Below are 27,341 nucleotides of genomic sequence, written 5' to 3' on the forward strand. Positions count from 1 at the left end.
CAGTAGCCAAAGCAATGCTAATGTCAAGAGCTTCCTCTCTGTTAGCCTGAGGTTGAAACAGAGAAAATACACTTCCACATAAAGAACAGACAGACAAACAGGGCAGGAAGCAGAAAGCCGTAGAAGAAACCCCGCCTTGGAAAACATGGGCACACACAGCAGGCATGCCAGTGTTGGGTGGTTAGCTGGCAGCGTGTCAACTTCACACAGCCTTACAAATCCTCTCAGAGAGTCAGAGCAGAGAAGAAGGAGGAGAGAGAGGGATCAGTGGAGAAGACAAAACTGAGAGATGGGGGGGGTGAGAGAAAGGAAGAAAGGTAAAGAGAGGGAAAGGGAGCAAGAAAGAACGAAAAGCGAAAGGGGAGAGAGATAGAGAGAGAGAAAAAGAGAGGAGAAAGAGAGGAAGAAAGGGAAAGGGAGAGAAAGAGAGGGAGAAAGGGAAATAGGTGGAAATGGAGAGAAAAAGTGAGAGAGAGATAAAGAAAGAAGGAGAAAGAGAAAGACAGAAAGAGAAAGAGAGGGAGAGAGAAATAGAGAGTGAGAGAGATAAGGAAAGAAGGAGAAAGAGAGAGGGAGGGAGAAAGAGAAAGCGAGCGAGCGAGAGAGAGAGAGAGAGAGAGAGAGTGAGAGTGTGTATGGTGTTGGCTCTTACTTCTGAGATGTCGAAGTGGAAGTCCAATGTTTTGCCAGGCAGTGATTTGGACACTGCGTCCCACACGCGGCTGATTTCCACATGGGACACAGCACTGCTGCTGCTGGGAGGGGACGAGGGCAGGACCAGGCTGGCAGAGCGGGACACAACCAGCTTCAAAATGTTCAGAGCTTCCTTCCAGTGTACCGTCTGGAATGCACACAAACACAAAACAATCACACAGAGAACTCGTGCAGGCATGAAAACACAAGCAAACATTCTCCACCCACCCTCACGTATACAAGCCCACTCAAATCAGCTCCCTCCTCTCAGGACAAAACCAACAGGACAAAACATGCTCAGCCAGTCAACACACACTAACAGGCATTAGCGTCTTCTCTCAGTGGTCCTAAAGTCCTAAACTAATGAATCCTGCTGGAAAGCAGCCTGTGAGTCTACAGCGAAGGCCTCAGCTATGTGGAGAGTAGCCAAAAGCACAGACTGTTTATAGACTGCTGCTGGGTGTGCCTCTGGATTTACTCCCCAGAGGCAAGGGCCTGTTTTCTCTCCCTAAAGAAAGGGCTGAGAGATAGGAAGAGATTACCCAAGCTACTGCAGACTACTGGGACTCCACAGTAATGCTGCTGTTCTGGTGAAATAGAGAGGAGTTTAGGCTGAGATAACGACAGCTTTAGGGTGCGATAACGACAGCTTTAGGGTGCGATAACGACAGCACAGCTTTAGGGAAGAACCGGTTCACCCTTAGAGACATTGTATTCACAGCACGTGTTGGGAAGGAGTCTGATGAGCTATAAAACTGTAAATTCACCAACAAAGAAGACGAAGCCCCCTGCAGAAAAACATCTATTAACATGTATTTGTGGCTTTACACTGTGAAACTTTAATGCAATTTTAGTTGCCCGCAACTTACATAAAACTAAATTTGAAGCACCCTGCCACTCTCTTGAAACTCAGCTGCAGACAGCTCAACTTTGAAACAAGCTTCATGCAAAAGCCAATCAAAATGGTGATAACGATCACATGATCACATCAAACAACATACTTTAAATGATAAATTACAAGAAACAGCAGAGCCCCCCGGTTTTTAATCATGACAACAAACATGAGTTTGTTTTTGTAAGCAGCTGGCATTTCCCAGCTAGCTAATACTAACAGCTGTTTCAGCTATAACTGTACTGGCTACTTAAATATTCATTTTCATCAGCTTAACATTCACATAATATATATATGTTGTGTATGCCTGTCTGTCTGCCCTGCGATGGACTATGGACTGGCGACCTGTCCAGGGTGTATCCTGCTATCCTGGTATATATGCTGGAGCCTGTCCCAGCTGTATATATATATATAGTAAAGAGGTAAATTGCACCTCACAGGTGACATTATAGTAAAAATAATACAGTGTTTTAAAAAATACGAGCTACTAATAATAATTATTCAGATATCAAGAGATTCAGTCAAATCACACACATGTTTATTTATAGGGTTTCAAACTATATTTTAAATGATACTTTAATAATGCAAGCTACCCTTTTTATATTTGCTATAAATGAACAATAACTGTTCTTTTTCAAGGCCTCTGATGAAAAGTTGCTGTACTATAGGCTGCAATCTTTGTGGCTTCTAAAAAGGCAAAGCTGCTGAATACTAAACAGAGTAACGAACACCAACACAACAAACTAGTATTTGAATTATTCAGGCCAGCTGCACTAATAACAAAATAAGTATATAATACATTGCTTATCATCTAAAAATGGTGGGGGGTGAGATCATGAGTTGCTAGCTAACTCATTTAAGCATTAATTAACCAATTTTGAGTTCTAGTAAACTGTAATAGGCTAAATGTATGTATTTGTTCACAAACTGAGGCTTATTATTTAGTCTAATATATCTAGTTTCACAAGAAAGAAAGAGCATAACAGCATCTCACAGCATCTGTTCTCACTCACTGAGAAGCAACGATCTGGAGAGAGAGAGAGGCGGGGGGGTGGGGGGTTATATCACCTGTACAAACTTCTCGATGGTCTTGAGCACCTCCATGTTAAAGGGCTTGGCCTGGATGCCGCTCAGGTCCATATGAGTAAGCAGACTGTGGATGATCTGCAGGAGACTCTGCTGCATGCTGGGAAGCCCCTTCTCCAACAACTGCCACGATACATTACAACCACATTACAGAGTGAACTAGTAATGAAGGTCATTATAAAGACTACATTTACAGACAAGTTTTGATGCTTAATCGCTTAAATCATTGATTTATTATTCAGTCATTAATTTTATTAATAGATTCAGTATTCAGTAACTCATAAATGATTCACTATCATAAGTTATGTAGCTGTAAGAGTGTGGAATGGAAATATGGGGCCAAATTCAGACCCTTGCAGTTCACATAACTACACAGAGCTCTGAGTAAAGAAAAATACGGCTGATGTCAGAACAAACCCTTGTGTCTCCATTTTTGTTGTTTTGTACTCTTTTTTAAAAAGAATTTGAAAACGACAGCTGCCCTTTATACCGTGCTAAAGTTCCATGATGAATGGACCAACAGAAAAGCTCCAAAACTACAAATCTGGTTCTACTGACTTCTATTTAAAGTTAAGGATGTTTTTCCCCCTTCTACTGTAAAGTTAGAAGTTTGGAGATAAGAGGTTTTGTTCTGACAGCAGTGATATATTTGTTTTTGTAAATCATAAATGCACAAATAAACAGATACATACTGTACTGTCCAAAAGTCACAGACCAGCTTCTAAGCACTGACCCTATCATCAAAAAATCGCAAGTTCGATCCCCAGTGATGCTACAGTCATCCGTGGCCAGAAGTCATGGAGCACAATTGGCCTGCTCTCTCTGGGTGGGCAGGATGGCCCTCCCCCTCCCCAAATCACTCAGCACAATGCTAGCCAGCTAAAGCATCTGTAGCAGAACTATATGTTAGCATTCTCCACCAAGTGCGTTACGCTGTCCAATGATGTTACACTAACAGCAGTTTGAAGAGATGCGGTGGCTGGCTTATCATTGAGTCAAAGGAAGGCTGGTGTAGCCTTCACTCTCCTAGCGCTGGTGACTGTGTGTGAATGGGGGAGACCTAACTAGTGGGTGGAACTGGACATGATCAAATTGGGGAGAAAGTTGTACAAGTTTTTATTTTTTCTGGAGATATTTTAATGTATGATCTACTTGTGTAAGAAAAAATAGCCAATAACCGTGCAAGACCTGGTAGACCAGTGAAACTAGCCCTGTCACATAAACAGCGCTTAAAGCTTTCATCTTTGACAGAGAGAAGATAAAATCAAGCTCCACTCTTGATTCAGATCTGAAAAAATCCACAGCTGTTTCTATCCATCCTTCCACTGTGAGAGGACAACTCAGCACTGTGAGTCTGAAAGGATGTGTAGCTGTTAAGAAGACTTCACTGAGAAGGAAAATGTTAGGGCTAGGGTTGTTCTCAGAACAATCAACTGACCACCCCAGAGTCCAGAGCTCAACATCACTGAACGTGATTGGGATCACTTGGACTGTGACAAGCAGAAAGTGAAACCAACTACTAAGACAGGACTTTGGAGGTGAAGTAAAATATCTCTGAAAAACTGAAAAGGAGTAGTAATAAAGGTAGCACACACTAAATACTGAAAAAAAATATATATTTAGTTGTTGAGGCTTCTGTGTAATTTTTTGTTCAGTATATGTTTTCAGATTCTTCCTTCCTTCCAGCTATTGAAATATTAATATTAAGAAAGAAACATTAACGTTGACACAACAATCTAAAAGGAATAAGCACGTATTTTGCTGTACAGCAGTGTGAGACTCGCCTCTGCCATGTAGGTGACCATGCTGACAGTGTTTTCACTGAAGGCTTCATGCAGGTAACGACACACCACGTTGACCCAGGAGAAGCAGTCGCGGGTGTACAAGTGGGTTTTGTACAGAGTCATCACGTGCGCTAGGTTGGACAGCTTGGCGTTCTTTTCTTCAATGCAGACCTGAAAATTGAACCAGGTGATGATAAAGGGAAAAAAATTCAACACATGGAACAGATGTTCAGTAAGATGTGAGCTTAGCTCAGCAGACCTGAGCGATCCTCTCAGCCACGTCCTTACAGAACTGAGTTGGACAGTCAAAGTGCTGCACCAGGTGAGGGAGGAGGCAAAGCACATTCAGTGGGAAACCTACAAGAGATCAACAGGGCAGACATGATTATGACTTAATGTTTTTCACAGTAGCTATAAAATACATCTTCTGCCTGTTATGGAGGTCCCTCGGTTGAACTACAATCTTAGAAAAGATGGTTCTTTAAGAGTTCTTTAGTAAAGTAAGTGGTTCTATATCGAGCCATGGACACTTATAGAACTATTTGCATGATGAAAGGATTCTTCAGATTGATGGAGAACGTGTTGTAAATGCTTCTACACTGATCGGGTAGAACATTATGAGCACCTCCTTGTTTTTACGCTCATTGTCTATTTTATCAGCTCCACTTACTATATAGGTGCACTTTGTAGTTCTACAATTACAGACTGTAGTCCATCTGTTTCTCTGCATACTTTGTTAGCCCCCTTTTACCCTGTTCTTCAGTGGCCAGGACCCCCATGGACCCTCACAGAGCAGGTACTATTTTGGTGGTGGATCATTCTCAGCACTGCAGTAACACTGACGTGGTGGTGGTGTGTCAGTGTGTGTTGTGGCGGTACGAGTGGATCGGACACAGTGCTGCTGGAGTTCTTAAATACTATGTCCACTCACTGTGCACTCTATTAGACTCTTCTACATTGTCAGTCCACCTTGTAGATCAGAGACAATGGCTCATCTGTGGGACAGTTTATGTTGGTCATCCTCTAGTCCTTCCTCAGTGGTCACAGGACGCTGTTGGCTGGATATTTTTGGTCGATGGACTATTTTCAGTCCAGCAGTGACACTGAGGTGTTTATAAACACCAGCAGCACTGCCGTGTCTGGGCCACGCAGACCAGTGCAACACACACCACCACGTCAGTGTTACTGCACTGCTGAGAATGAGTCTGTGAGGATCTAAGGGGCTCTTGACCACTAAGGAATGGGGTAAAAGGGGGCAAACAAAGTGTGCAGAGAAACAGGTGGACTACAGTCTGTAATTGTAGAACTACAAAGTGCACCTATATAGTAAGTGGAGCTGATAAAATGGACAATGAGCGTAGAAACAAGGAGATGCTCATAATGTTCTACCTGATTGGTGTATATAACATCTTTTTTTTTAAAAGGGTTCTATCAATCCTGTAACAATAATATAACCGATTTTGTTGCTAAATAGAACCATCTACAACACATTCTACATCAATCTGAAGAACTCCTTCTTGATGTGAAGAACCCTTTCATATGCAAATTGTTTTTTCAGTGTTCACGGTTCTATACAGACCAACTTTCTTTACTAAAGAACCCTTAAGGAACCCTCTTTTCTAAATATGTAAGCATTTCTATTCTTCATAGAAAAGACGGTATACCTGAAAGCTATACCTGAGCTCAGATATTGCTACAAAACAAAAGCCAGTGTTGATACCCAGAGAAAAGAAACAGGACTACACAGTACAATAAGTACTTAGATTAGTGCTCACTTAAGTGCTGCAAAAGACATGTGTCATCAGTCTGTGTTTGTGCCATCAGTCTGCTATTTGTTACGGAGCCCTGCTCATGACATCCCATATAAATAAAAATAACGCATGGCCATGACTTAGTAAGACGTGGGAATGAGATAAGTCGTGGCTACGAATTAGTAAGGCATGGGGACAAGATCCTAATTCACGCCCATGGCTTAGTAAAGCATGGAATTTTAAATTAGATTGACATTAATCCTTGATTATAGCATAGTAAGGCAGGATCTCTTTCCCACACCTTACTAAGTCATCGCCACAACTTAATTGTCTTGTCCCTATGCCTTACTAAGACATGGCCATGCATTTACCTTTCAGCCCTACTGAATACCTGGTATTCAAATATGGACTATCTGGGGGTCCTTGAAGACAGATTCAGAAACACTGCCCTAGAGTTAACCAACACAGAGGTTTTCTGTCCTCAGCAGGAGCATACAAGGGTGGGGCTACATCTAGTTTCAATCATAACACCTCACCTATGGCCTGTGAGGTGTCCACCACAGGCAGCCGGGAGATGGGTGTGAGCTGAGAGAAAAGCTGCAGCGTGAGCTCTGTGGTGCCAGCTGAGGTGAAGCCCTTCAGCAGGAGCTGCTGGAGCCCAGAGAATCCACTCCACCTTAGCTGGCTCTGGATCTTCTCCAGCTTCTCCTTGTTCTCCTGCTTGTCTAGAGAGACATGAGTGAACAGCTTCCCCAGCAAGCGCAGTGACATCTGGTACTCAAATTCAAAGTCCGACTCCATAAGAGACACAGCCGCCCAGAAGATGGTGGCCAGCAGGTTGCGGGGGTGGTTAGCATTGGCTGGATTGGTGGAGACCACATTGTCCCTGGAAGAGGTGGAGGAGTGTGAGCGGAGCTTGGACAGGTTGCCCTGGTGCTGGTGAGTGCAGGCGTTGATGCGGTCCAGTGTGGCACTGCGAGGAACCTCAGAGGAACGCTCAGCCTCACCGAATCGCTTGGGTACAGAGTAGCTCCGCTGGTGGCGGATTCTTTCAGATGCAGCTCCTGTGCCAGGGACCAAGTCAAGCTGGCTGGTGCTTTTCCGGTTGAACAAGAGCTTACCATTGTTTGGGAGGTCTGGAGAAGGAGCCCTGGAAGGAACCAAAACTTTTAGCTCTGGAATGCGATTTCTTTCTTGCAAGTGTAGTTTAGTTTTTGTGAGTGACTTGCCTTGTGAGAAGAGCCATTAAATCATTGTTCTTGAGGCACTCTGCAAGGTTGTCAACCACTGATTCAAGGGTAAGAAGCAGCTCCATCACATAACCCTGAGAAAGACACACATTTTGAGTCCAAATATAAACATACTGTTGCTTACAAGCAAAATCTCATATCTCCAAAACAGTAACAAGAGGACAACAAAAATGTACACAGGGTGTGAATAGGACTTTCCTCCAAGTAATGTTTGACTATTTCTATTGATCTGTTCATCATGAAAAATGGAGATGCAAGGTTTTAATCCCAACAGTGATGATATTTAGTATACTGGTATTTTGTTACATTAAAACATATACTTATTGCCATGCATCCCACCAGCCATGACTCATAAGACTCCAATTTCCAGAACCCCCTGCATGATCACGTGATATCTAGGTCACCCAGTTGCACCTATCAGAGATCAGCTTCACTGGACAAGCAATGTTTTTCACCTGTGAATTTGATCATGTGACTATATCCAGTTAGATTATAAACTACATGTTATTCCTTGTGTATCTGACCCTTCGCCTGTTCCCTTTTTGGATTTCGGTTGCCTGGACTCATGTTTGTATGTTTGATCATTTTGGATCTGGCCTTTGCATGTTTTTTTACTTTGATTGAGGATTGTGGACAAACAGGTACACTATAATTCCAAAAGTATTCGCTCGTCTGCCTTCACACGCATATGAATTTGAATGACATCCCATTCTTAATCCATAGGGTTTAATATGATGTTGGCTCATCCTTTGCAGCTATAACACCAATTCTTCTGGGAAGGCTTTCCACAAGGTTTAGGAGTGTGTTTATGCAGCACTCTGGAATCGGCCCTGTCCCGCTCAACAGAGATTAACACAACCCTTCTAACCTATCTTTCTTCCCTCCCACTCCGTTCTCTCTCTCTATCTCTCTCACATGTGTCGAGATGCCCCGTTGGCCTGTCTGGAGGTGCCCCATTCGTGGTTCCAGCGTTCCAGCCATCTTTTTGCACTCTCTTTGTACTGTTGTTCTTGTTTCTGTTCTGTTTCTTCTGTGCGGGTCGACCCACGGGGGTTGGGTTCCTCGGACTGAGCCTTGGTCCCTTCTAAGGTTTCTTCCTCTTAAAGGGAGTTTTTCCTTACCACTGTAGTCACCACAAAATTGGCTTCACTGTGGTGATGCTCATAAGAGGCGTGGACCTGTTTTTCTGTAAAGCTGCTTTGTGACAACCTTGTTGTAAAAAGCGCTATATAAATAAACTTGAATTGAATTGAATTGAATTGTTTATGGGAATTTTTGACAATTCTTCCGGAAGCAAATTTGTAAGGTCAGACCCTGATGTTGGACAAGAAGGCCTGGCTCACAGCCTCCGCTCTAATTCATCCCAAAGGTGTTCTATTGGGTTGAGGTCAGGACTCAGTCAAGTTCTTCCACACCAAACTCGCTCATCTATGTCTTTCTGGACCTTGCTTTGTGTACTGGTGCACAGTCATGCTGGAACAGGAAGGGGCTGTCCCCAAATTGTTACCACAAAGTTGGGAACATGAAAATCTCTTGGTGCTGAATTCAATGATTTGGATGGGTGAGTGAATACTTTTGGCAATATAGTGTACCTCTTTTTCACCTTTTAACTATGAGTTTAACCATCTGACTGTATATGCTGTTATGCTTATATTTAGTGTACACAGATAAATAAACAAATCTTTGTAACTTTATAGGAGGAGAAAACATCCTTGACATCAATTAAGGACAGCATTTTTATTCACACAGCCACTATTTGGCTGACTTGCGTTGTGGGCATAAGCTTCAGGGGGTACTATCACACACACCATCAATGCCTCCATAACTACTGGTGTGTTTCCAACTATCTTTAAACAAGCCCAAGTCACACCATTGCTTAAAAAGCCTTCCTGCAACCCTGTCCAGGTTGATAACTACAGGCCAGTCTCACTACTACCCTTTCTTTCCAAAACTATAGAAAGAGCAGTCTACAGTCAGGTCTCTGGTTTCCTCTCCCAGAATGACCTCCTGGACCCAAATCAATCAGGTTTTAAAAAAGGGCACTCCACTGAAACGGCTCTTTTATCTGTGATTGAGGCACTAAAAACTGCCAGAGCTACAGGACAGTCCTCAGTACTCATTCTGCTGGACCTCTCAGCCGCTTTTGACACAGTCAATCATGAATTTCTCCTGTCTACTCTATCAAACATGGGTATCTCAGACAATGCGCTACTCTGGTTCAGATCGTACCTCACTGGGCGCTCATTCAAGGTATCGTGGCATGGAGAGCTCTCCTCAGCCCACTCGCTATCCACTGGGGTTCCCCAGGGATCGGTACTGGGACCCCTTCTCTTTTCTATTTACACCACCTCTCTAGGTCGGGTTATCCGCTCACATGGCTTCTCGTACCATTGCTATGCTGACGACACCCAGCTCTATCTGTCATTCCCGCCTGATGACCCGTCGATCTCTGTGCGGATATCGCAGTGCCTCTCGGACATATCCGCATGGATGAAGGAACACCACCTTCAACTAAACCTGTCCAAGTCTGAACTTCTGGTTATACCAGCTAAACAATCCATTCAACACAACTTCACCATAACCATCGACTCACTCTCACTCTCCCCAACAAAGGTTGCTAGGAACCTGGGGGTTATGGTAGATGACCAACTCTCCTTTACGCACCATGTTGCCTCGGTGGCTCGGTCCTGCCGCTTTGCGCTGTACAACATCAGACAGATACGGCCGTTTCTAACACAACAAGCCACCCAACTCTTGGTACAAGCAGTGGTCATCTCACGCCTCGACTACTGCAATGCCATACTGACGGGCCTCCCGGCCTGTGTTGTAAAACCACTGAAGATTGTTCAGAACGCTGCAGTGCGTCTGGTCTTTAACCAACCAAAACGGGCGCATGTCACCCCACTGCTCATTGAGCTCCACTGGTTACCGGTTGCTGCTCGTATCAAATTTAAAACTCTTACAATTGCCTACAAGGTGTTAACAGAGCAGGCTCCTTCCTACCTGCACTCGCTCCTAAAGGCTTACAGCACCGCCCGGCCGCTGCGATCCTCCAATGAACGTCGCTTAGCTTTGCCAAACATTCACACAAAACAATCGAGACTGTTCTCATACTTGCTTCCCCAATGGTGGAACAAGCTACCTTCCGCTGTCAGAGCAGGGGCGTCCCTCGCTATTTTTAAGAAACTCCTGAAGACAGAGCTCTTCAGGGAGCACTTGCTCTAATCGCCTCTTGCAAATCTAGCCACTACCAACCTCATCTCCTTCTTGCCCTCCTTCCCTTCTCTACCCCGCTTTTACCCCTTGGCCTCCTTTAAGGCCTGACTATGTTTGTTCTATGTACCACACTATTTGTAAGTCGCTTTGGATAAAAGCGTCTGCTAAATTGTAATGTAATGTAATGTAATGTAATGTCTTTGCAAACTTCTGTGTAGAGTACTATACACTTTAATGTTTAAAGTGAAGTACACTATAGCAGGGCTAGGCTGGGAATTAAATTCAACCCTGGACTTTTATCTAGACCAGCACAGTGACATCCCCTCACCATGACCCCTAACCGCAACACCCGTGGACGAGGTATTTGCATAAGTGAAAATTGGTCACATACTTGAATGCAGCGGGCCACGAACGTGTCAACATAGTGCAACATATCTATACTCTCTTTCTCACTTTCTGAGTGGCTTGCACACAAAGCAGCCCACTGGAAACTAACCTCGTCCTTCCCATGGCCAGTCTACTCCCTAAGGTGGGTCGAACCAGCCCTTGTAGATGGTCCACTTTTTGCTTTTTTCAGTGTATGCTGCAAGTTGGCTGGAACAAAAATGTGGACCGTCTGCATCTGGGGGGCCTTGGAAACCACTGCACTACGACCCTACAATTGCCAAACCCTGGTCTGTGCAAATTTGCTGCTTGGCCAGTGGTGAGTGTGCTCTAGTAGGTTTATATGGCGAGAGAGATGAGCCTCACCTACTTATAGAGACAGTGAACCTCACCTGTACTTCCTCTCCGTGCTCCCCCACCACCTCCACCAGACGCGAGAGCAGATCTGACACAGCCAGCGCAGACAGAGGCTGCCTCAGTGCCCGGAATACCTGGAATGATCGGCCAGCATAGTGCCTAGAGGAGCTGCACAGAGCCGTCTGCAGAGCTATGTCACTCAGCTGCTGCTCCAGACGCACGTCTGTACACACAAACACATAAACATATAAGCCTAACACACACACACACACACACACACATATATATATATATATATTCATCATTCATCAGAAGTCTGGCCACACCAAGCATTTAAAAAAAAATTTAAGAAATGTGAAATAGGGATGTGAAATTGGAATCTGCCAAGGCTGGAATTGACAGATTTGTGCTCGAAATATGACTCTATTGCTTTGATTTTGGTCAATCTGTATTGCAATTTTAAGATGTAAATAATATGCGTCAGGTAAGTGCACCCACAGCAAATGTGAACGCTGACGCTGCATCTGTACCAAAATATCATGACATACATTTGTAAGCAAATGTTTGAACACTGCTGTTCATGTTTTGTTGTTTGTGAAACAAAACAGTGAGTGAAAACAGGCAAACTAATTAACACAAAACACAGTTAAATGTGTCATTTTTCTATTTAATTGCTGTGTAAACATATTGGAAAAAATATATACACACACACACACACACACACACACACACACCCCAGCCTCTTTATTAGGTACACCTGTTCAATTGCTTGTTAACACAAATAGCTAATCAGCCAATCACAACTGCATTTAGGCACGTAGAGGAGTGCAGACCGAGCATCAGAATGGGGAAGAAAGATGATTTAAGAGACTTTGAATGCGGCATGGTTGTTGGTACCAGACGGGCTGGTCTGAGTGTTTCAGAAACTGCTGATCTACTGGGATTTTCATGCACAACCATCTCTAGGGTTTACAGAGAATGGTCTGAAAAAGAAAGTATCCAGTGAGCAGCAGTTGTGTGGACAAAAATGCCTTGTTTATGTGAGAGGTCAGAGGAGAATGGGCAGACTGGTTTGAGATGATAGAAAGGCAACAGTACCTCAAATAACCAACCAAAACCTCTGAGGAATGTTTCCAACACCTTGTTGAAAGTATGTTATGAAGAAATAAGGCAGTTCTGAAGGCAAAAGGGGGTTCAACCTTTTACTGTACCTAATAAAGTGGCCGGTGAGTGTATATTATTACTGTTAAAGAGGAAACCAGGTAGCGTATGTAAAAGGTTTGCAGGTTTAAATGGTTTAAACTTGCCTGATTTGGATTCTTTGAAGACAGACACCACATGGCGTAGGAAGTTAGTGAGCTGTTCAGTGCTTCTGGAGTGCTGGTGTTTAGGCGTAATGTCTTCATGGCACCACAAAGGTCCAAATGGCCTAAAGACCAAAAGAACAAACCAGACAGACAATATATATTCATAGTCAGAGCAAATCAATGAAAGTTTAACAATCAACAAATCAGAATAGAGCTTCATCCATTGTTTAGCTATTATAGGATAGGCTCCAGCACCCCTGTGAACCAGGAGGATAAGCAGCTTAGACGATGAGAGAGTGTTCATAACAACTATCTATAGGCAGAAAGTCATATGAATGGAAAGTCATACAATCACAAAGGTGATATAAAGTGACTGGTATTAGAATTCATGGTTTTATGTGCTTCATTGTCCAACTTTTGATAGGTAACACTTACATCTGAAACCACCACACGGGATTTGTTTGCACAGTTGTAGAGGACAGCTGTAATAACACCATAATGCCACTAGGTGGCAGAAGGGCCACAAAATTACTTTGTTAATCCAGCAGTAGAAAGTTTCTTAACTGAATGTGGTTTATATCTCTAGCACAACACAAAGTTCACAAAAAAAGTTTACTTTTTTGTGAAGGTGGGGGAATTTTGTATGTAATTATATGTAAAAGTCAAATTCCATGTGTTGACTTTCTGTGATAACACACTTTCACACATTTTAATGCACAACTGCTGTTTGTTTGTTAAATTTAACATATTGGGAAAAAAGTGCAAACATTATGGCACATTTGTTAATATTATTGTATTTGTTAATACAGTGTACCAGCATTTATAGGAGAAGAAAGAAGGTTAAGCATTTTTATTATCTGTTAATGTATATAAATACAATTAAGTTTCACACAAAGTAAAAGGCAAATTGCGTTTTCAAATGGTTTCTAAAGTATAAACCCAAAAGAAACGGAGTTAGTACCTAACTAGGATGGTAAAAAAAAAGGATTTATGCAGTGCTAGACTGAGTGTTCGTGTGATTACCTGGTGGTGAGAAACTCTACGAGTTTGCTGCTTTTCTCCTCAGCCTCAGTGCTGCTCTCCAGAGGGTCAGACTCCTCATGGGACAGGTGTGGCAGGTTACTGTTACTGCCCCCTAGACTCAGGCTGGAGGACGTGGAGGATGAGCTCAGGCCAGAATCCGGCACCGGGGAGGCCTGACCGTCCCGCAGGAAATCAACCCCACCTGGACATGGACACAGGCAGGAGAGGCATCAAGACTGTGGCTGTGTAGCGAGAAAACAGGCTGAGATAGGAAGACAGGCTGAAATAAGTGTGACACAAATGCACATGAAGACAAGCACACAGTCCAGTTGCACATATTCACAGTGCATTCTTATGTTAATGCGGCTTTTTTAAGCCTCAGCAGGCAAAGAGGAGTAGTCCAAATCAGGCAGCGAGATTTACTACTAGGCCTGCTCCAACAGCCGCAACAGTAACAAACAAGTCAACTCCTATCAAAATACGTCTTACTGGCTGTAGGTAAAGCGTGAGTGAATGTGTTTATGCTGGTGGTCCAATAAACCACAATGTGGGTGTGTGCTTGTACAGTTGCAGGCAAAGGTTTAGGGTCAAATTACATTTTGCTGATATTCTTATTGAAAATAAATACAAAATAAGAACACACTTCTGCACAATTTAATACATAACTACTGTTCATTTGCATCATTTAAAATGTTGAGGAAAAAATAAAACATAAAATGTACTTATGTTATGTCATATTTTATATGTCACGTAATTTTTTTCCCAATATGTCAAACTGAGCAAGTACATACAAATTGTACTCAAAATGTGCAGAAAAATGTCATATTTAAGTGTGAAAATCAACCTAATTTTTCACAGAATTTGATGGACTGTTCAGTGAAACAGCAAACACTATTAATATAACTAATTTAACTTAATGTAGCAGGATTTATATAACTTATGATTCATAATAATTAAACAGTTGATTTCCACAAACTGTGGTTATTTCTACAGCTCATTATATAGTTCATGATTAATATAATCTGAGGCTATTTCTATGGTTTTTATTTTTATGGTTTTCTATGGTCACATCACAGTGACGTAATAACGAACAGCACCACCAGGGCGAACAGCTATTGAGCTTGATTTGACTCAGTTCCTTAACCCTGAAATTCATGAGTGACTGAAATCCACAACTATTTGATGTATACACCCTCCAGTATGTTTTTATTATGTAACTTTATTTCGAAGTGCCATTGATAATGAACATCTCCCCTCACTGAAATGAGATGTAGTCCAATGTCAAATGAGTCTAATGAGTCTTGTCCAATGTCAAACTTTTTTAGTTATTGTTCAGAAATGTGGTGCCTGCCGCATAATGCTGGCATAAACATCTGTGCAATGAAGTTTCGATCCAGGCTATTTGGGGCAATTTGGGGAATTTACTCAGATCAAATCATGCACATATTACATTAGCAAACCTCTTCTGTGAAAACTAATCCAGCTCAAATAGGACTTTATGTTAAAGTCCTATGTTGTGTTAAAATCTTTTTGAAAAGTGAGCCATTCCTAAACTTTTGACAGGCTGTGTTATGTGAAGGTAGCTGATTTTACAAAATTCTTCTCTGTAGATGATAACAGAGTGACTCTGTTTGTGGCAGTTATGATCACATTCTCTACTATCTGAATGAGACTAAACCGGAGGTGAAGAGCCCTGGCAGCATGCAAGCCCAAATTATCACATTAGCATTAATCTCAGCAGAACTGTTATGACGGCGGGCGTGGGGGGGGTGAATAATGTATTATCAGTGTTGGAGTGGCTGGTTCCAGACATGCTCAGCGTCGTCTTGTGTGCACTAGCCAACTCTGCAGAGGGAAGAAGATAAAAACAGCACAAAGGAGCGTTCTAATCAGACACTCTCTGTACGTATGATGTTTTTGGCTTGGCTTCCGTATGTTTCATTGCAGATAAGGCCATTCTCACTACTCCACCTCCACTCCCCCTCAGATGATTTCGAAATTTAGCAGCAAAGGTATGTGTTACATACCAGTTGATGACAAGAAATCCTTCTAAAAATAGCACATGTGACATTGCAAAGAGTACAATATGTAGTATTTAGCCCTTATTACTGTTCTGTGAAACATTCAATTCACAACATATGATTATTTGATATACTTAAATGATTAAATTAATAATACAGTTATTTAACAAATTACATTTATACATTAACAGGTTTACTTTCTGTTAAACTAAAATTTTCTGTAGACTAAATTTGTTCTTTAAAAAAAATCACAAAAACATGGCAAAAGTTCAAAAGAATAGCTTTTCATTAGATTCAAAATCAAAATAAGAGGCATACAGTCCTATGCAAAAGTTTGGCCCCCTTGGTCAAAAAAAGGCACTCCTGGTCAAATGACATTTTGTTTATTTTCTAAGAGAAAATAAGTGAACACATCCTCTACAGAGAACACACATCAGCACACTTTACTGCATAATTATTGTTTATTTGTTGAGCTTATCATATCAGTGAAAACCTAAAACATAAAATGTGGCCTGTGCAAAAGTTATAGCACATAAAGGCTCTGACCATACCTGTGTAGAAGAAGTCTGGCTGGTAGCTGGGCCGGATGGTGAGGCTTTTGGCGCTGGTGGCGTCGCGGCTCTGCAGCAGGACGGAGGCGAGGAGAGGGAAACTGCGGCTGCAGGAGAGAGACAGCAGCAGGTGCAGCAGTAGACGCTTACAGTGCTCAAACACCTCCGGCCTACAGTGATCCATACCTACCAACACAACAGAGAGAGCGAGCGAGACGGTTTCAGTGAATATGAGTGAACCAGAGAAGAGAGTGAGAGCAAGAGAGAGTGTGAAAATGAGAAAAAGAGTGACTTTGTGAGAGAGAAAGACAGAGATAAAATGAGAGAGAGAGAGAGAGAGAGAAAGGGGGAAAAAGAAGGAGTGAAGAGAGAGAAACAGAGACAGAGAAAGACAGAATGAGAGAAAGAAGGGAAGAGAGAGTCCATATGTGTATAGATGCACATATGTGTGCGACAAAGACAGAAAGAAAGAAAGAAAGAAAGACAGAAAGAAAGAAAGAAAGAAAGAAAGAAAGAAAGAAAGAAAGAAAGAAAGAAAGGAAATCAGGAAGACAGAAAAAGACAGAGAGAAACAAAGGGAGTGAGAGATATACTGAGAGAAAGAGATGGTAAAAAAGAGAAAGAAATAGAATAAGAGAGATAGATGTGCATTTACAGATGAGAGAACTGACTATGCAGTTTACTGAATGATAAAACTAAACCTGTTATGAGTGTTTGGAGCACAACACTGTATTTCTGTAAGTAAATCACTGTGCTCGTAACCCAGGAGATGTAAACGCTCCACATATTTCAGAAAGATGATAAGATCATGCCATCCTGCATGCTCAATTACAGAGTAAAGACCTCAGTGATGGACAGATTCTGCAGGTTCTACAGATTCTGCAGTCTGATGTGTTTTATCTGATCGTCAGACAGAATCTAAACCATCCGGCTGTGAATACCAAAGCTTCAAGCCGAGACTGTCGGAGAGAAAACTCACCCAGAAACAGAGCGTGCAGCAGCAGGGGTAAATGTAAGGCCCAGTCCTCTCTCACACTGTGGTCGATTACCAGCTCCGTCATAAAGATAACTGCTATATTACACCTGTACAGCAAACACAGCACACACAGTGACCTTTCACTGAGCATTTCAATTACAAACTCAAACATTAAGGGAATAAACCACGAGAGGCTGAGTGTTACAGCAATGTCACTATGACTACATTTTACCAAATTAAAGTCAAAGGCAGCCTCTTAATGCAACAAAATACATGTATTAAACAATGGCAATTTCAAACAATAACATTTTTATCACTTATATTCACAGTGAAGATTTCTTCCATCAAACCATGTCATTTGTGAAGTTGTGGTTACCAAGCAAAATAACAGTGAAAGAATAACAATAATGTTTATTATTATTGCACAATAATGTTTCACTATTAACCTACAAAATACAATAATAAGCATCTAAAATGTTTCTAGAATATCTTTTTATTATATAACTTTATATGAGCCACAACATGTTGTGCTTAACCACTTTGCATTGTACACAACAACACCCCTTACCCGTGGTAACACCATTATAATGCGAACACACAGTATGATAAAATATGCAAATATCAAAATGTCAAGAGTAGGCCATTGTTGTCAATCATATTGTCAGCGTGGTGTGGGTCAGTTTTGGGCCTGTTCTTGAAGTGGGCTGGCTGCATGTCTCATACACAGAGATTTAAAAAAATTCTTAGAAGCTTAGCTAAGCTTTAAAACACACTTCATCAACTGCATCACTGAAAGTGTGACGAAAGCTTTAAAAGGTTTCACATTCCAAAATTTTTATCTCTCTGATAAAGACAGAATGATGTGTTTCATATTTTACCATTACATGATTTAGGACTTGGCTTGTGTTGGATTGATGTGGTTTAAAAGGATCAAATTTGTTTCCAAAAATGTTTTCCAATCTTCTGAAGATTATCAAATTTCGAAGAATCTGACACGAAAAGACATTATCTGTGATTTAAAACACATGCGTTTTATGTCTAAAATGGGTAAAACATCTTAAGTCAGCTGCAGAACATGATCAGTGTGTGAAATTAATTTCTGGAAGTGTTTTTATCAGATATACTACACGTGTACTACATGAGAACGGAGTGAACTGACCTGTGCAGTGGTCCTCTTGGAGTCACTGTTTCAGGCAGGTAGTCCACCAGAGGCGCCCAGCAGCCTCCATTAACAGGCATGGGCAAAGGGAGGGGCTGACTGGTCTCTAGAATATTCAGCAGCCAACCAGCATACAGTGGGAGGGGCTCACCTGCACATTTAGGAAGCATTTAGTCAAAATCATATTTAACAGCCATGTCAAGCTTCTTAATAGACGACTATATTCCAGCAGATATAAACATGCTTGGAAGATACAGAAACAAATGGAACCGAAAACTTGGTCAGTGCTGCATTTTACCATTGTGCCTTTCTTCTTGATGGCTTGAGTTTGACAAGAAATCATCAAGCATGTCAGGCAAATTGAGCTCAACAGATATCAGGACTAGTCAGAGTTCAACGAGGTTACGCCTTAAAGCAAAATAACATTCCGGTCACTTCTAATGAAAGTTGTTATTTGAGGTAGTTTTTAGGTGAAAATGTTCTGCACACACAGCTGCTCCATTTTTGTTTTGCTCCATAATTATTCAAAATAAACACTGTAGAAGACTTTTTACTTAAAAATAAATGTATGCTAGCACTTTAGAATAAGACTACCTTTATAAAAAGTTTGTAAATGGTTTACAATTAGTTCATTATTACTATGTTAATGTTTATTTATTAGACCATAAACGTAATCATTAACAATCAGTTATAACACATTAGTAATAAAAAAAACTAAATAAGAGCAAAAGTGACCTGTTGCTTGTCAAATGGTGAGCCCAGCTACACTTATTAACACTGTTAAACTCTAGATCTTCACAGTTACTAATCTTATTTTGTCTTCTCCATCATCTGTCAGCTTCATCAGATATCCATATTCATTTGATATAACAGGTCACTCTTACCCTTTTAAGTTAAGTGATACTTTTTTAATCCCACAACGGGGAAATTCCACCTCCGCATTTAACCCATCCGTGAAGTGAAACACCACATACACACTAGTGAGTACACACACACTAAGGGGCAGTGAGCACACTTCCTGGAGCGGTGGGCAGCCCTATCCACGGTGCCCGGGGAGCAATTGGGGGTTAGGTGTCTTGTTCAAGTGCTGGTGATCGAACCAGCAATCTTCCGGTCACAGGGCCAGTTCCCTAACCTCAAGCCCACGACTGCCCCTAATTTTATTATTGTGTTATAACTGTTCATTAATTATTTTAATTACGTGTTAGTGACCTAAATAATAACTAACAATAAATGCATTTTAAATTATTTATTAACCCTTTATAACAGCCTTATTATATAGTTGGACCAAAAACAGGTACTTGGAACTTAAAAATGTTGAGCTCAATGAGCATTAAACAGTAAGTTATCAGATTCAGATTCTGTCTTGCATTACATTAACACTTTATTTAAAGTGGAATAATATATACATAAATATATATATATATATATATTATTCCACTTTGTGGACTTAAGAGGAATCAGAGAAATCCATGCACGGAAGCTCAGGTTTCCTTTGGGCCTCGAGGCTAACACACTTCTCTCAGCACAGAGCAGTGTAACTGTTAGATATAATTGCCCTGAAGGACAGAACTGGTTAGGAACGCACTTTTTTCCTCATCGTACGAGCCTCCGGAGCTGTTGCTGTAGCGAGATTCCAGTCGGTTATGGGCCCTCATTATACTGCCCAGCCTGCAGGAGACACATTCACAGCATATTATCAGGAATTCACAGCCACAACAGTGTAATTAAAATGATTAAAATGATTTAAGTGTCATCTTTAAACTTTCTAAGATTAGACTGTGTAAAGTGGCATTACCGTGATTGTTGCCTAGATACCGTTTACAAGATTGATATCAGCTTTCAGGAGTTAGAAATTAGTGTTATTAATAATATACAAAAATATTTTTTGAAGAAAAATGTATAAATGATTCTAATACACTGGACTACAAAACTGTTAAACTGAAGAAATGTTAGATGTCCAGAGTGATGAGCTATAGATGACAGCATAATGGCTGACAGAGCTGTATAACATGAAGGATGAAGCTATAATACATTTATATTCAGAATGCCTTGCACTTCAAAAGTGGATATTAAATCTTCAGCCAGATAAATTTACAAAATGTTAGTGTTTATTGATCATTTTATTCATAATTTCCATCTGGGATAGCATAGCAACCGCCCTGCCCAGAGGTCAGCAACCGAAATGTTAAGAAGAGCCATTTTGTCCTTTCAACAAAAGTCAAACCACTTTGGGAGCCGCAACATTTTATGTCTGTTTCACAATGTTGGCTGGCAAATATCTAAATATTTCACTATGTTCTAAAAAATATAAACGAAATCACAGACTTATAGTCTGTGCTTTAAGCTTTATCTCAGTTATAGCTATTTTTCTCATATCTCCAGCAGGAAACTTCTCCTCAAAAGTAGAATAGTTTCTTGTAAAATGTCTCTCAATGTTCAACTTTTTATGAGGCTGAAGTCGCTTCCCATTCGCCAGCTTCTTGTCCGAATTTTCCCGTTCCACCTTAAATGGTGCCTGAGGCACCAGAATATAACTGCACCATTTAAGGTGGACCGGGACAATTCAACCAAGAAGCTGGAAAATGAGAAGCTGACTTCAGCTTTGCAACGTTTTAGTGTTTGACAGTTTCTCATTGCAGATTAAACATATCAGGAAACCAGCTGGAGTGATTATAAATGCAAATAAGTTTATTAATCTCCAAATTATCGATGTTTGTCTCAAAATATTTCTCTTTGCCTTTTAGTTAGCTACTATCTAGGTGAGATTATTTTTTACCTAAATATCTAATCCTGCTGTGGAGAGCCACATGTTGCTGAGCCCTGGCCTAGCAATCCTGAGACACCATAACAACAGCCTAAGGGCACCTTAACAACCACCTGGGTTACCAAAGCAACAGGGCATTCTGCTGTACCTGTCCTCATTCTCCTTGGTTACTTTTGTGTCATCAGTGTCTGGGATATTTTCTTGGCCAGCAACAACTGTGTTGCTGCTGGATGTTGTACCTGCAGAGAGAGAGTGGACTTCTGAGTACTTACAGGACGCAGTACACACAACAATTAAACATTCGTCATTAATCTGAGTCAATTAGACAATACATTACACAGTTTGTTACAGAATACAACTTCACATTCAGTCTGCGTTCTGTACAGACGTGTAGACAGGGTTTCTGTACCGGAGGTCACAGTGGAGATCTTGCTGGTGGCAGAGAAATGGTAGAACGGCGGATTATCACAGTGCAGAACTACAGGATTAACTGGGTCCGTCTGCTGCAGCTCAAACAGCAGCTCGCCCATCGTCTGAGTGGTGCTGCTCCTACACAAATAGATCACCACCTTCTTTATCTACAGAGAGAAAAAACAAACAGGTGAGATGAAGGAAGGAAGAGAGAAAAGATCATGTGTGAGAGAGAGAGAGAGAGAGAGAGAGAGAGAGAGTGAGAGAGAGAGAATAAGAGATATAGAGACAAAGTGAGTGAGAAAGGAGAGTAAGAGATGAAAGCTGGACAAGAGAAAAGGGAGAAAAACAGGAGAGAGGGGAAGAAAGAAAGCATATGAGAGAGAGAGAGCGAGAGAGAGAGACAGAGAAAACAGATAAGGACTGATTTATGACTGATAGATGATGTATAGTTTTTTTGTGTCTTGTGTTTTTATTCTTGCTGTTAGAACCACATTCAGAACACAGCGGGAGTAAACATGGTTCTCCTTCGAATGACACCTCCAAATGACATCATTCACTCCCCCAACAATATCAGCCTTGAAAAACAACCCACTCACGTGCGGCAGGAGGGGGGTGTCACTGCTGACCCCGCACAGGCTGATGAGGAACTGCAGGGCTGTGCGCAGGTTACTGCTCCACTTCTCATTACACACCAGAGCCGTCCACGCGTTCTCCATCTCTGCACCCGGCACATCATCTCCATACTGACCCACAGACACACACATTTACAGTGGAATACCAGCTATTTTCATTTTTTTATAATTAAATCTTTGTGATGTAAACAAATTAAAACAGTGGTTTGATCTGAAAGCATTAATTGCAGAGAAATATACTAACTTAGATTTTTTTACAATGGTGGTGATAGGAACTTGGAGTCACGATGTCTACAACACGAATATATTCACTTTATTTTTGAGTTTTATATATAATTCTGATAAATAAGACAAAAAGCTTTCGTTGGAAAATATTTTGCCTTACATGACCTGCATGTACCCCAGTGACATTACAAACACATTTTTAGGGGAAAAACCCTTACTGCAAAACAATTGTGGGTAACACTTTATTTGGAGTGGTCTTTAGTAGATGACTAATTAACTCTTATCAGTGTATCAGTAACACATCAATAACATACCAGTGAAGTAGCAGTAGTGAAGCATCTGAATACGCTGAAGTAAAATATCATGTAGATGTTCTGATGATACATTACTTACATTAAGAAGATGTGTTGTTAATGTGTTACTTCCATTACACAAAACCTAACCTTACCCTAACCCTCACCCTGGCCCTAATCCTAACCCTAACCTTAGCCTCAACCCAGAACCTAAACCTAGCCCTCATGTATTTTTGACATGTTACTGAGAGTCCATTGTGTGTTTGTTTCATCTGAAAAGGGCGACTCGAAATAAAGTGTCTCTCAGTTGTGGAACTCAGGTATCAGGTAGTATATTAATTACAATTTCATGTTATAACTTCCCATGAAGCAGTTTTTAGAGGCATTAAACTCTTCAGATGTTTGGTTTCTATCACCACCACTCTGAACAATTGTGACTCTGTAAGTTTCTCTAGAATGAAGCATTTTACATCAAACCACTCTGAATGATTTTGTTTACACCTTAATGGTTTAATTATGTAGATAAAGTCAGCACAGGTATTTTATCTTTCATAAGGAGCTATGCTCTGATAAAGGTAAAGGCATTTTGATTTTTATATCAGATGTAAAAAACAAACAAAAACAAAACAAAAAATGATTTGTGGAAAACAATGTGGTAATAACTCAAAATAATGAACCTATAAATAATCAAACTTCATGAAAAAAATTCTTGAATAGAATGACTCGTCTTCAATATGTTATATTACTGCAAGCCCACAGAGAACATAATCATTTATAATGTGTATTTGTCCCTAAACCTGTGAAAACAGATGTACAGTTATACAGTATGAAAGTAATGCTAGGAACTCGGTTAGCCGCTCACCTTGGCAGTCATGTACATGAGGTTGTTGAGGACGAGGGCGGTGGCCTGCGGAGATCCCCAGCCCAAGCCTGGGAGGTGAGAGGTGGGTGGGGCCATGCTGGACCCCCGCCTCTTCCTCTCCTCCAATGGGTGGGAGGGGCTGGAGGTGGCCGGCAGCAGTCCTCCATCTACCAGCTCAATGTTCCTAAGCCACGGCAGCAGGTATGTCAACATCACCTGCCTGCCATTCAGGTGAGTGGTGGGAAACCTTTGACTGACCTCTGGAGAGGAGAAAGGTGAAGAAAAGAGGAAAATAATTTCAGTCGTATGGTAAAGTCTGAACAACTCTTGTCAAATCATATATTTTGTTGAAAATAACTGACCTACAGAAAACGCATTTAAACATGACATTTTGTTTCTGCTCATTTTAGCAAACAATTTCAATTTATTTGCAGAGTGGAACAGATTTAAAAATTTTAACATAAAATGTATGTTTTATTGTTCCAATATTATAAATTCAGCAAATAAACAGTGATTATGCATTAAAATGTGCAGAAATGTGGTATCTGTAGAGGATGTATTCACTTATTTTCACTTAGAAAATTGGCAAAACATGCCATTTGACCAGATGTGTCTAAACATCTGTAAACAGCTGTTTAGATATGAGTTTTTGTTGTCTGTGACAAAGGATCATTTTCAGGATTCTGAACTGGCAAATTCGGAGAATATCAATATAATTTAAGCATTAAGTGTCATTCTATATCATGAACTTAACCACTTTATAAAGTTAAATCAATAGTTTGACCAAAAATCTTATTCACTCAATTTGCCCCTGTCCCTAACATAGTTAATCAATATAGCTAATGAATAGTCTAATGCACACCTATCAGATAGCATTGTGCAAAATGCAAACCTAAATCATCACAGTTGCCTCAAAGAGTCATTAATTCCACCATTGTTTCCAAATTTCTGCATAATTTATTTTATAAGATGTAATCAAACTCATAGAGTGGTTTTATGTAAAATGCTTTGTTCTAGAGAAATTTACAGAGTCAGAACTGTTCACAGTGGTGGTGATGAAAACCAGATGTCAGAAGCTTTTTATGCCTGCCATGTCAAACTGGGGACCTTCTGGGTCCAAGTGCTGCAGAGATTAGCATTTATGTTCATCTAACGCTCTGAACTCAGCTCATAAAGCCCTTGCTAATTAGCTGATGTGCTGAATCAGGTGTGTTTAATGAGGCAGGGTGCTGAAGTCTGCAGTGTTTTGGCCCACGAGGACTGGAGCCTGGCACATGTGTGCTGAAACCATCCTAAGTGAAAGCTATTATGTTCAATGGTTTTGAATGTATGCCATTCAGGCAGAGGGTTAGGTAAATGCAGGGTACTGTAAGACAAAATATTACCCTAGAATAACGTATTATATCAGATTGTACATATAAAAACTCAGACGACACATGTAGGTTCACTGGTCATTTTGGATGAATGAAATGGCTATATTTGCACTGTAGACATCATGATCCCTGCTGCGTCAATAGGTTTCTCTACAATGATCACACCAAACCACTCTCAATGAATTTGAAAGTTATGCAGAAATATATTTAAAAATTCTCTTTAAGAGATCTCAAAAAGACTTGCTTATGTGGTTTCTGATACTGTACGACATTTATTTATAAAATGTTATATTTTCACATAACTAAAAACAGTAGCCTTGCTGATCCACTATATTTGATTTGCTGACCAATTGTTTTTATCAGTCAATGCAGACACACACAGACTCTAACCTGAGAACAGGGGCAGGGTGATTTCTGGGTACATCCGGGCAAGCTGGGCAGAGAGCTGGGGCAGAGAGAGAGTGTAGAGGGGTGGCAGAGGTCCATGGGTGCCGTATAGCAAACTGCTACTCCTCTCCTCCAGTATCCTCTTAGAATATACACACAGCTTAGTCTCCAAAATCTAGGTAAAAAAAAAAACAATACATAAATATGTATTTAATATGTATTTCCAATCACAATTACTGTTTCTGGCTGATCAGAATTATAATCAGGTTACATCTAAGAGGCATTTACCTTTGAGAGTGCACATGTTAATGGGACTCTCTGGCCTAAATGCAAAAAGTAATCGTTGCTGTTATAAGCATGCCCATTTCCCTCCTACAGTGGTGCCACAACAGCCCTTACAGTCCTAAGAGTGAGATTTTCTGGTATAAAGGCTAGGAGAACTGCCTTCTGATGATGTGTCTGGAAGGTGGGAGAAACCTTTGATAAGTAAATTTGAAGTAAAGTATATGGACACCCTTTCAGAAGTGCACATGTTCTCCAAAACAATCACACTTCAATATCTGCCAGTTTTATGGATGCAAGAGAACATTACTTACTGGAATGCATAGTGCCAACAGTAAAGTTTGGTGGAGGAGGGATATCAAATCAAATCAAATCAAATCAAATTTATTTGTATTGTGTTTTTCACAACTGATGTCACACAGCAGCTTCACAGAATTCCAGTAAAGACAAAGTTTGAACATGAAATGTAAAACCCTCAGGTGAGCAAGCCAGGGGTGACAGTGGCAAGGAAAAACTCATTCAGAGCCGAGGAAGAAACCTTGGGAGGAACCAAGGCTCACAAGGGGGTGACCCATCCTCCTCAGGTCAAACTACCTACAAATCATTGACAAAAAAAAGAGGACCCTATACATCAAATAGGTCTGCTGTTATGCTCATCTGTACTGACATAGTCATAGTATATATAATGTAAGCAATGATGATGACGGTATTATTATTATTATTATAATAATTATTATTAACAGCAGTAGTAGTAGTAGTAGTAGCAGTAATAGTTAGGAATCCATGAAAACTTCATTGTAGGGTGGGCAGCTAGTCCAAGGCAAGTGACGGTAGCTGGAGCATTGGCAGCTGGTCTGAAGTGGATAGCAGAAGAGCTTGACAGTCAGTCATTCAGTAATAGTGGTCTGGGGATGTTTTTCAGGGTTTGGACCCCTTAGCTCCATTTAAGACACTTAGATACTTTAAGATGCCCCATTGCTTACACAAGTGTGCACACACACAGCTTGTATAAACGCCATAGAAGAGCACTGCTAATAGACTGAACGCTCTGGAGCAGCCACACATGAGCCAAATGTTACCAGGTGCAATGCCAAGCGTTGGCTAGAGGGGCATAAAGTACCCCAGCATTGGGCTGTGGAGCAGTGGAATGTCACTCTTTTGGGATAAGTTAGAGTGGTGCTTATGGTGCAGATCTGATCATCCAACCTCAGTACCTCAGCACTGCTCATGTTGCTGAATGCAATCAAATCCTCACAGGTGCAGTACATATATCTCTTCATATATTGTGTAATGATCCTATATCTATAGAGCAATGTGGTTTTCTCACTCACCTGCATTAACTGCATAGAAATTTCGTAGATCTCCCTGTTGGTATCTGATGCTTTGAAGAGGATGAGGCTCAGTAAGGTCACAATGTCACAAGGGTAATTCCTGCATGGAGAACGAGAATAATTCATCTAAAACATGAGGCACTCACAGGTCTTTAAAGTCTTCCCTTTTCTATTCAAGTCAAATCTAAGGCACAGAGGCTTGTTCAGCGTTAGTTCATTAAAATCAGCCTGTAAACACAATTAGGCATCCGGTTCTCACCAAATGCACTATTTCCCCTGGCACTGCGCTTGTAAACAAATTAGCATTAGAACAAGCGCTGGTAGA

At 41.0% G+C, this 27,341-nt stretch overlaps 1 protein-coding gene across 8 annotated transcripts in view; it reads right to left on the reverse strand.

The window, feature by feature from the left end:
- The window catches only part of frya (furry homolog a (Drosophila)), a 161,634-nt gene that overhangs the window by 26,238 nt on the left and 108,055 nt on the right, over positions 1-27,341 (reverse strand). For all 8 annotated transcript variants that reach the window (XM_017708583.2, XM_037546836.1, XM_037546837.1 and 5 more), the window contains exons 30-48: positions 27,017-27,116; positions 25,407-25,578; positions 23,644-23,903; positions 22,228-22,374; positions 21,627-21,795; positions 21,366-21,456; positions 20,039-20,121; positions 18,451-18,601; positions 17,295-17,398; positions 16,316-16,501; positions 13,744-13,945; positions 12,721-12,842; positions 11,449-11,636; positions 7,436-7,530; positions 6,743-7,356; positions 4,715-4,812; positions 4,456-4,626; positions 2,654-2,794; positions 653-841 (exon numbers count right to left, since the gene is read on the reverse strand). In XM_017708583.2, coding sequence (XP_017564072.1) covers positions 653-841; positions 2,654-2,794; positions 4,456-4,626; positions 4,715-4,812; positions 6,743-7,356; positions 7,436-7,530; positions 11,449-11,636; positions 12,721-12,842; positions 13,744-13,945; positions 16,316-16,501; positions 17,295-17,398; positions 18,451-18,601; positions 20,039-20,121; positions 21,366-21,456; positions 21,627-21,795; positions 22,228-22,374; positions 23,644-23,903; positions 25,407-25,578; positions 27,017-27,116 — 3,283 coding nt within the window. The remainder of the gene's footprint in view (positions 1-652; positions 842-2,653; positions 2,795-4,455; positions 4,627-4,714; positions 4,813-6,742; positions 7,357-7,435; positions 7,531-11,448; positions 11,637-12,720; positions 12,843-13,743; positions 13,946-16,315; positions 16,502-17,294; positions 17,399-18,450; positions 18,602-20,038; positions 20,122-21,365; positions 21,457-21,626; positions 21,796-22,227; positions 22,375-23,643; positions 23,904-25,406; positions 25,579-27,016; positions 27,117-27,341) is intronic.

The sequence above is a fragment of the Pygocentrus nattereri genome, chromosome 17, assembly GCF_015220715.1.
Source record: "Pygocentrus nattereri isolate fPygNat1 chromosome 17, fPygNat1.pri, whole genome shotgun sequence".
NCBI classification, from domain to species: Eukaryota; Metazoa; Chordata; class Actinopteri; order Characiformes; family Serrasalmidae; genus Pygocentrus; species Pygocentrus nattereri.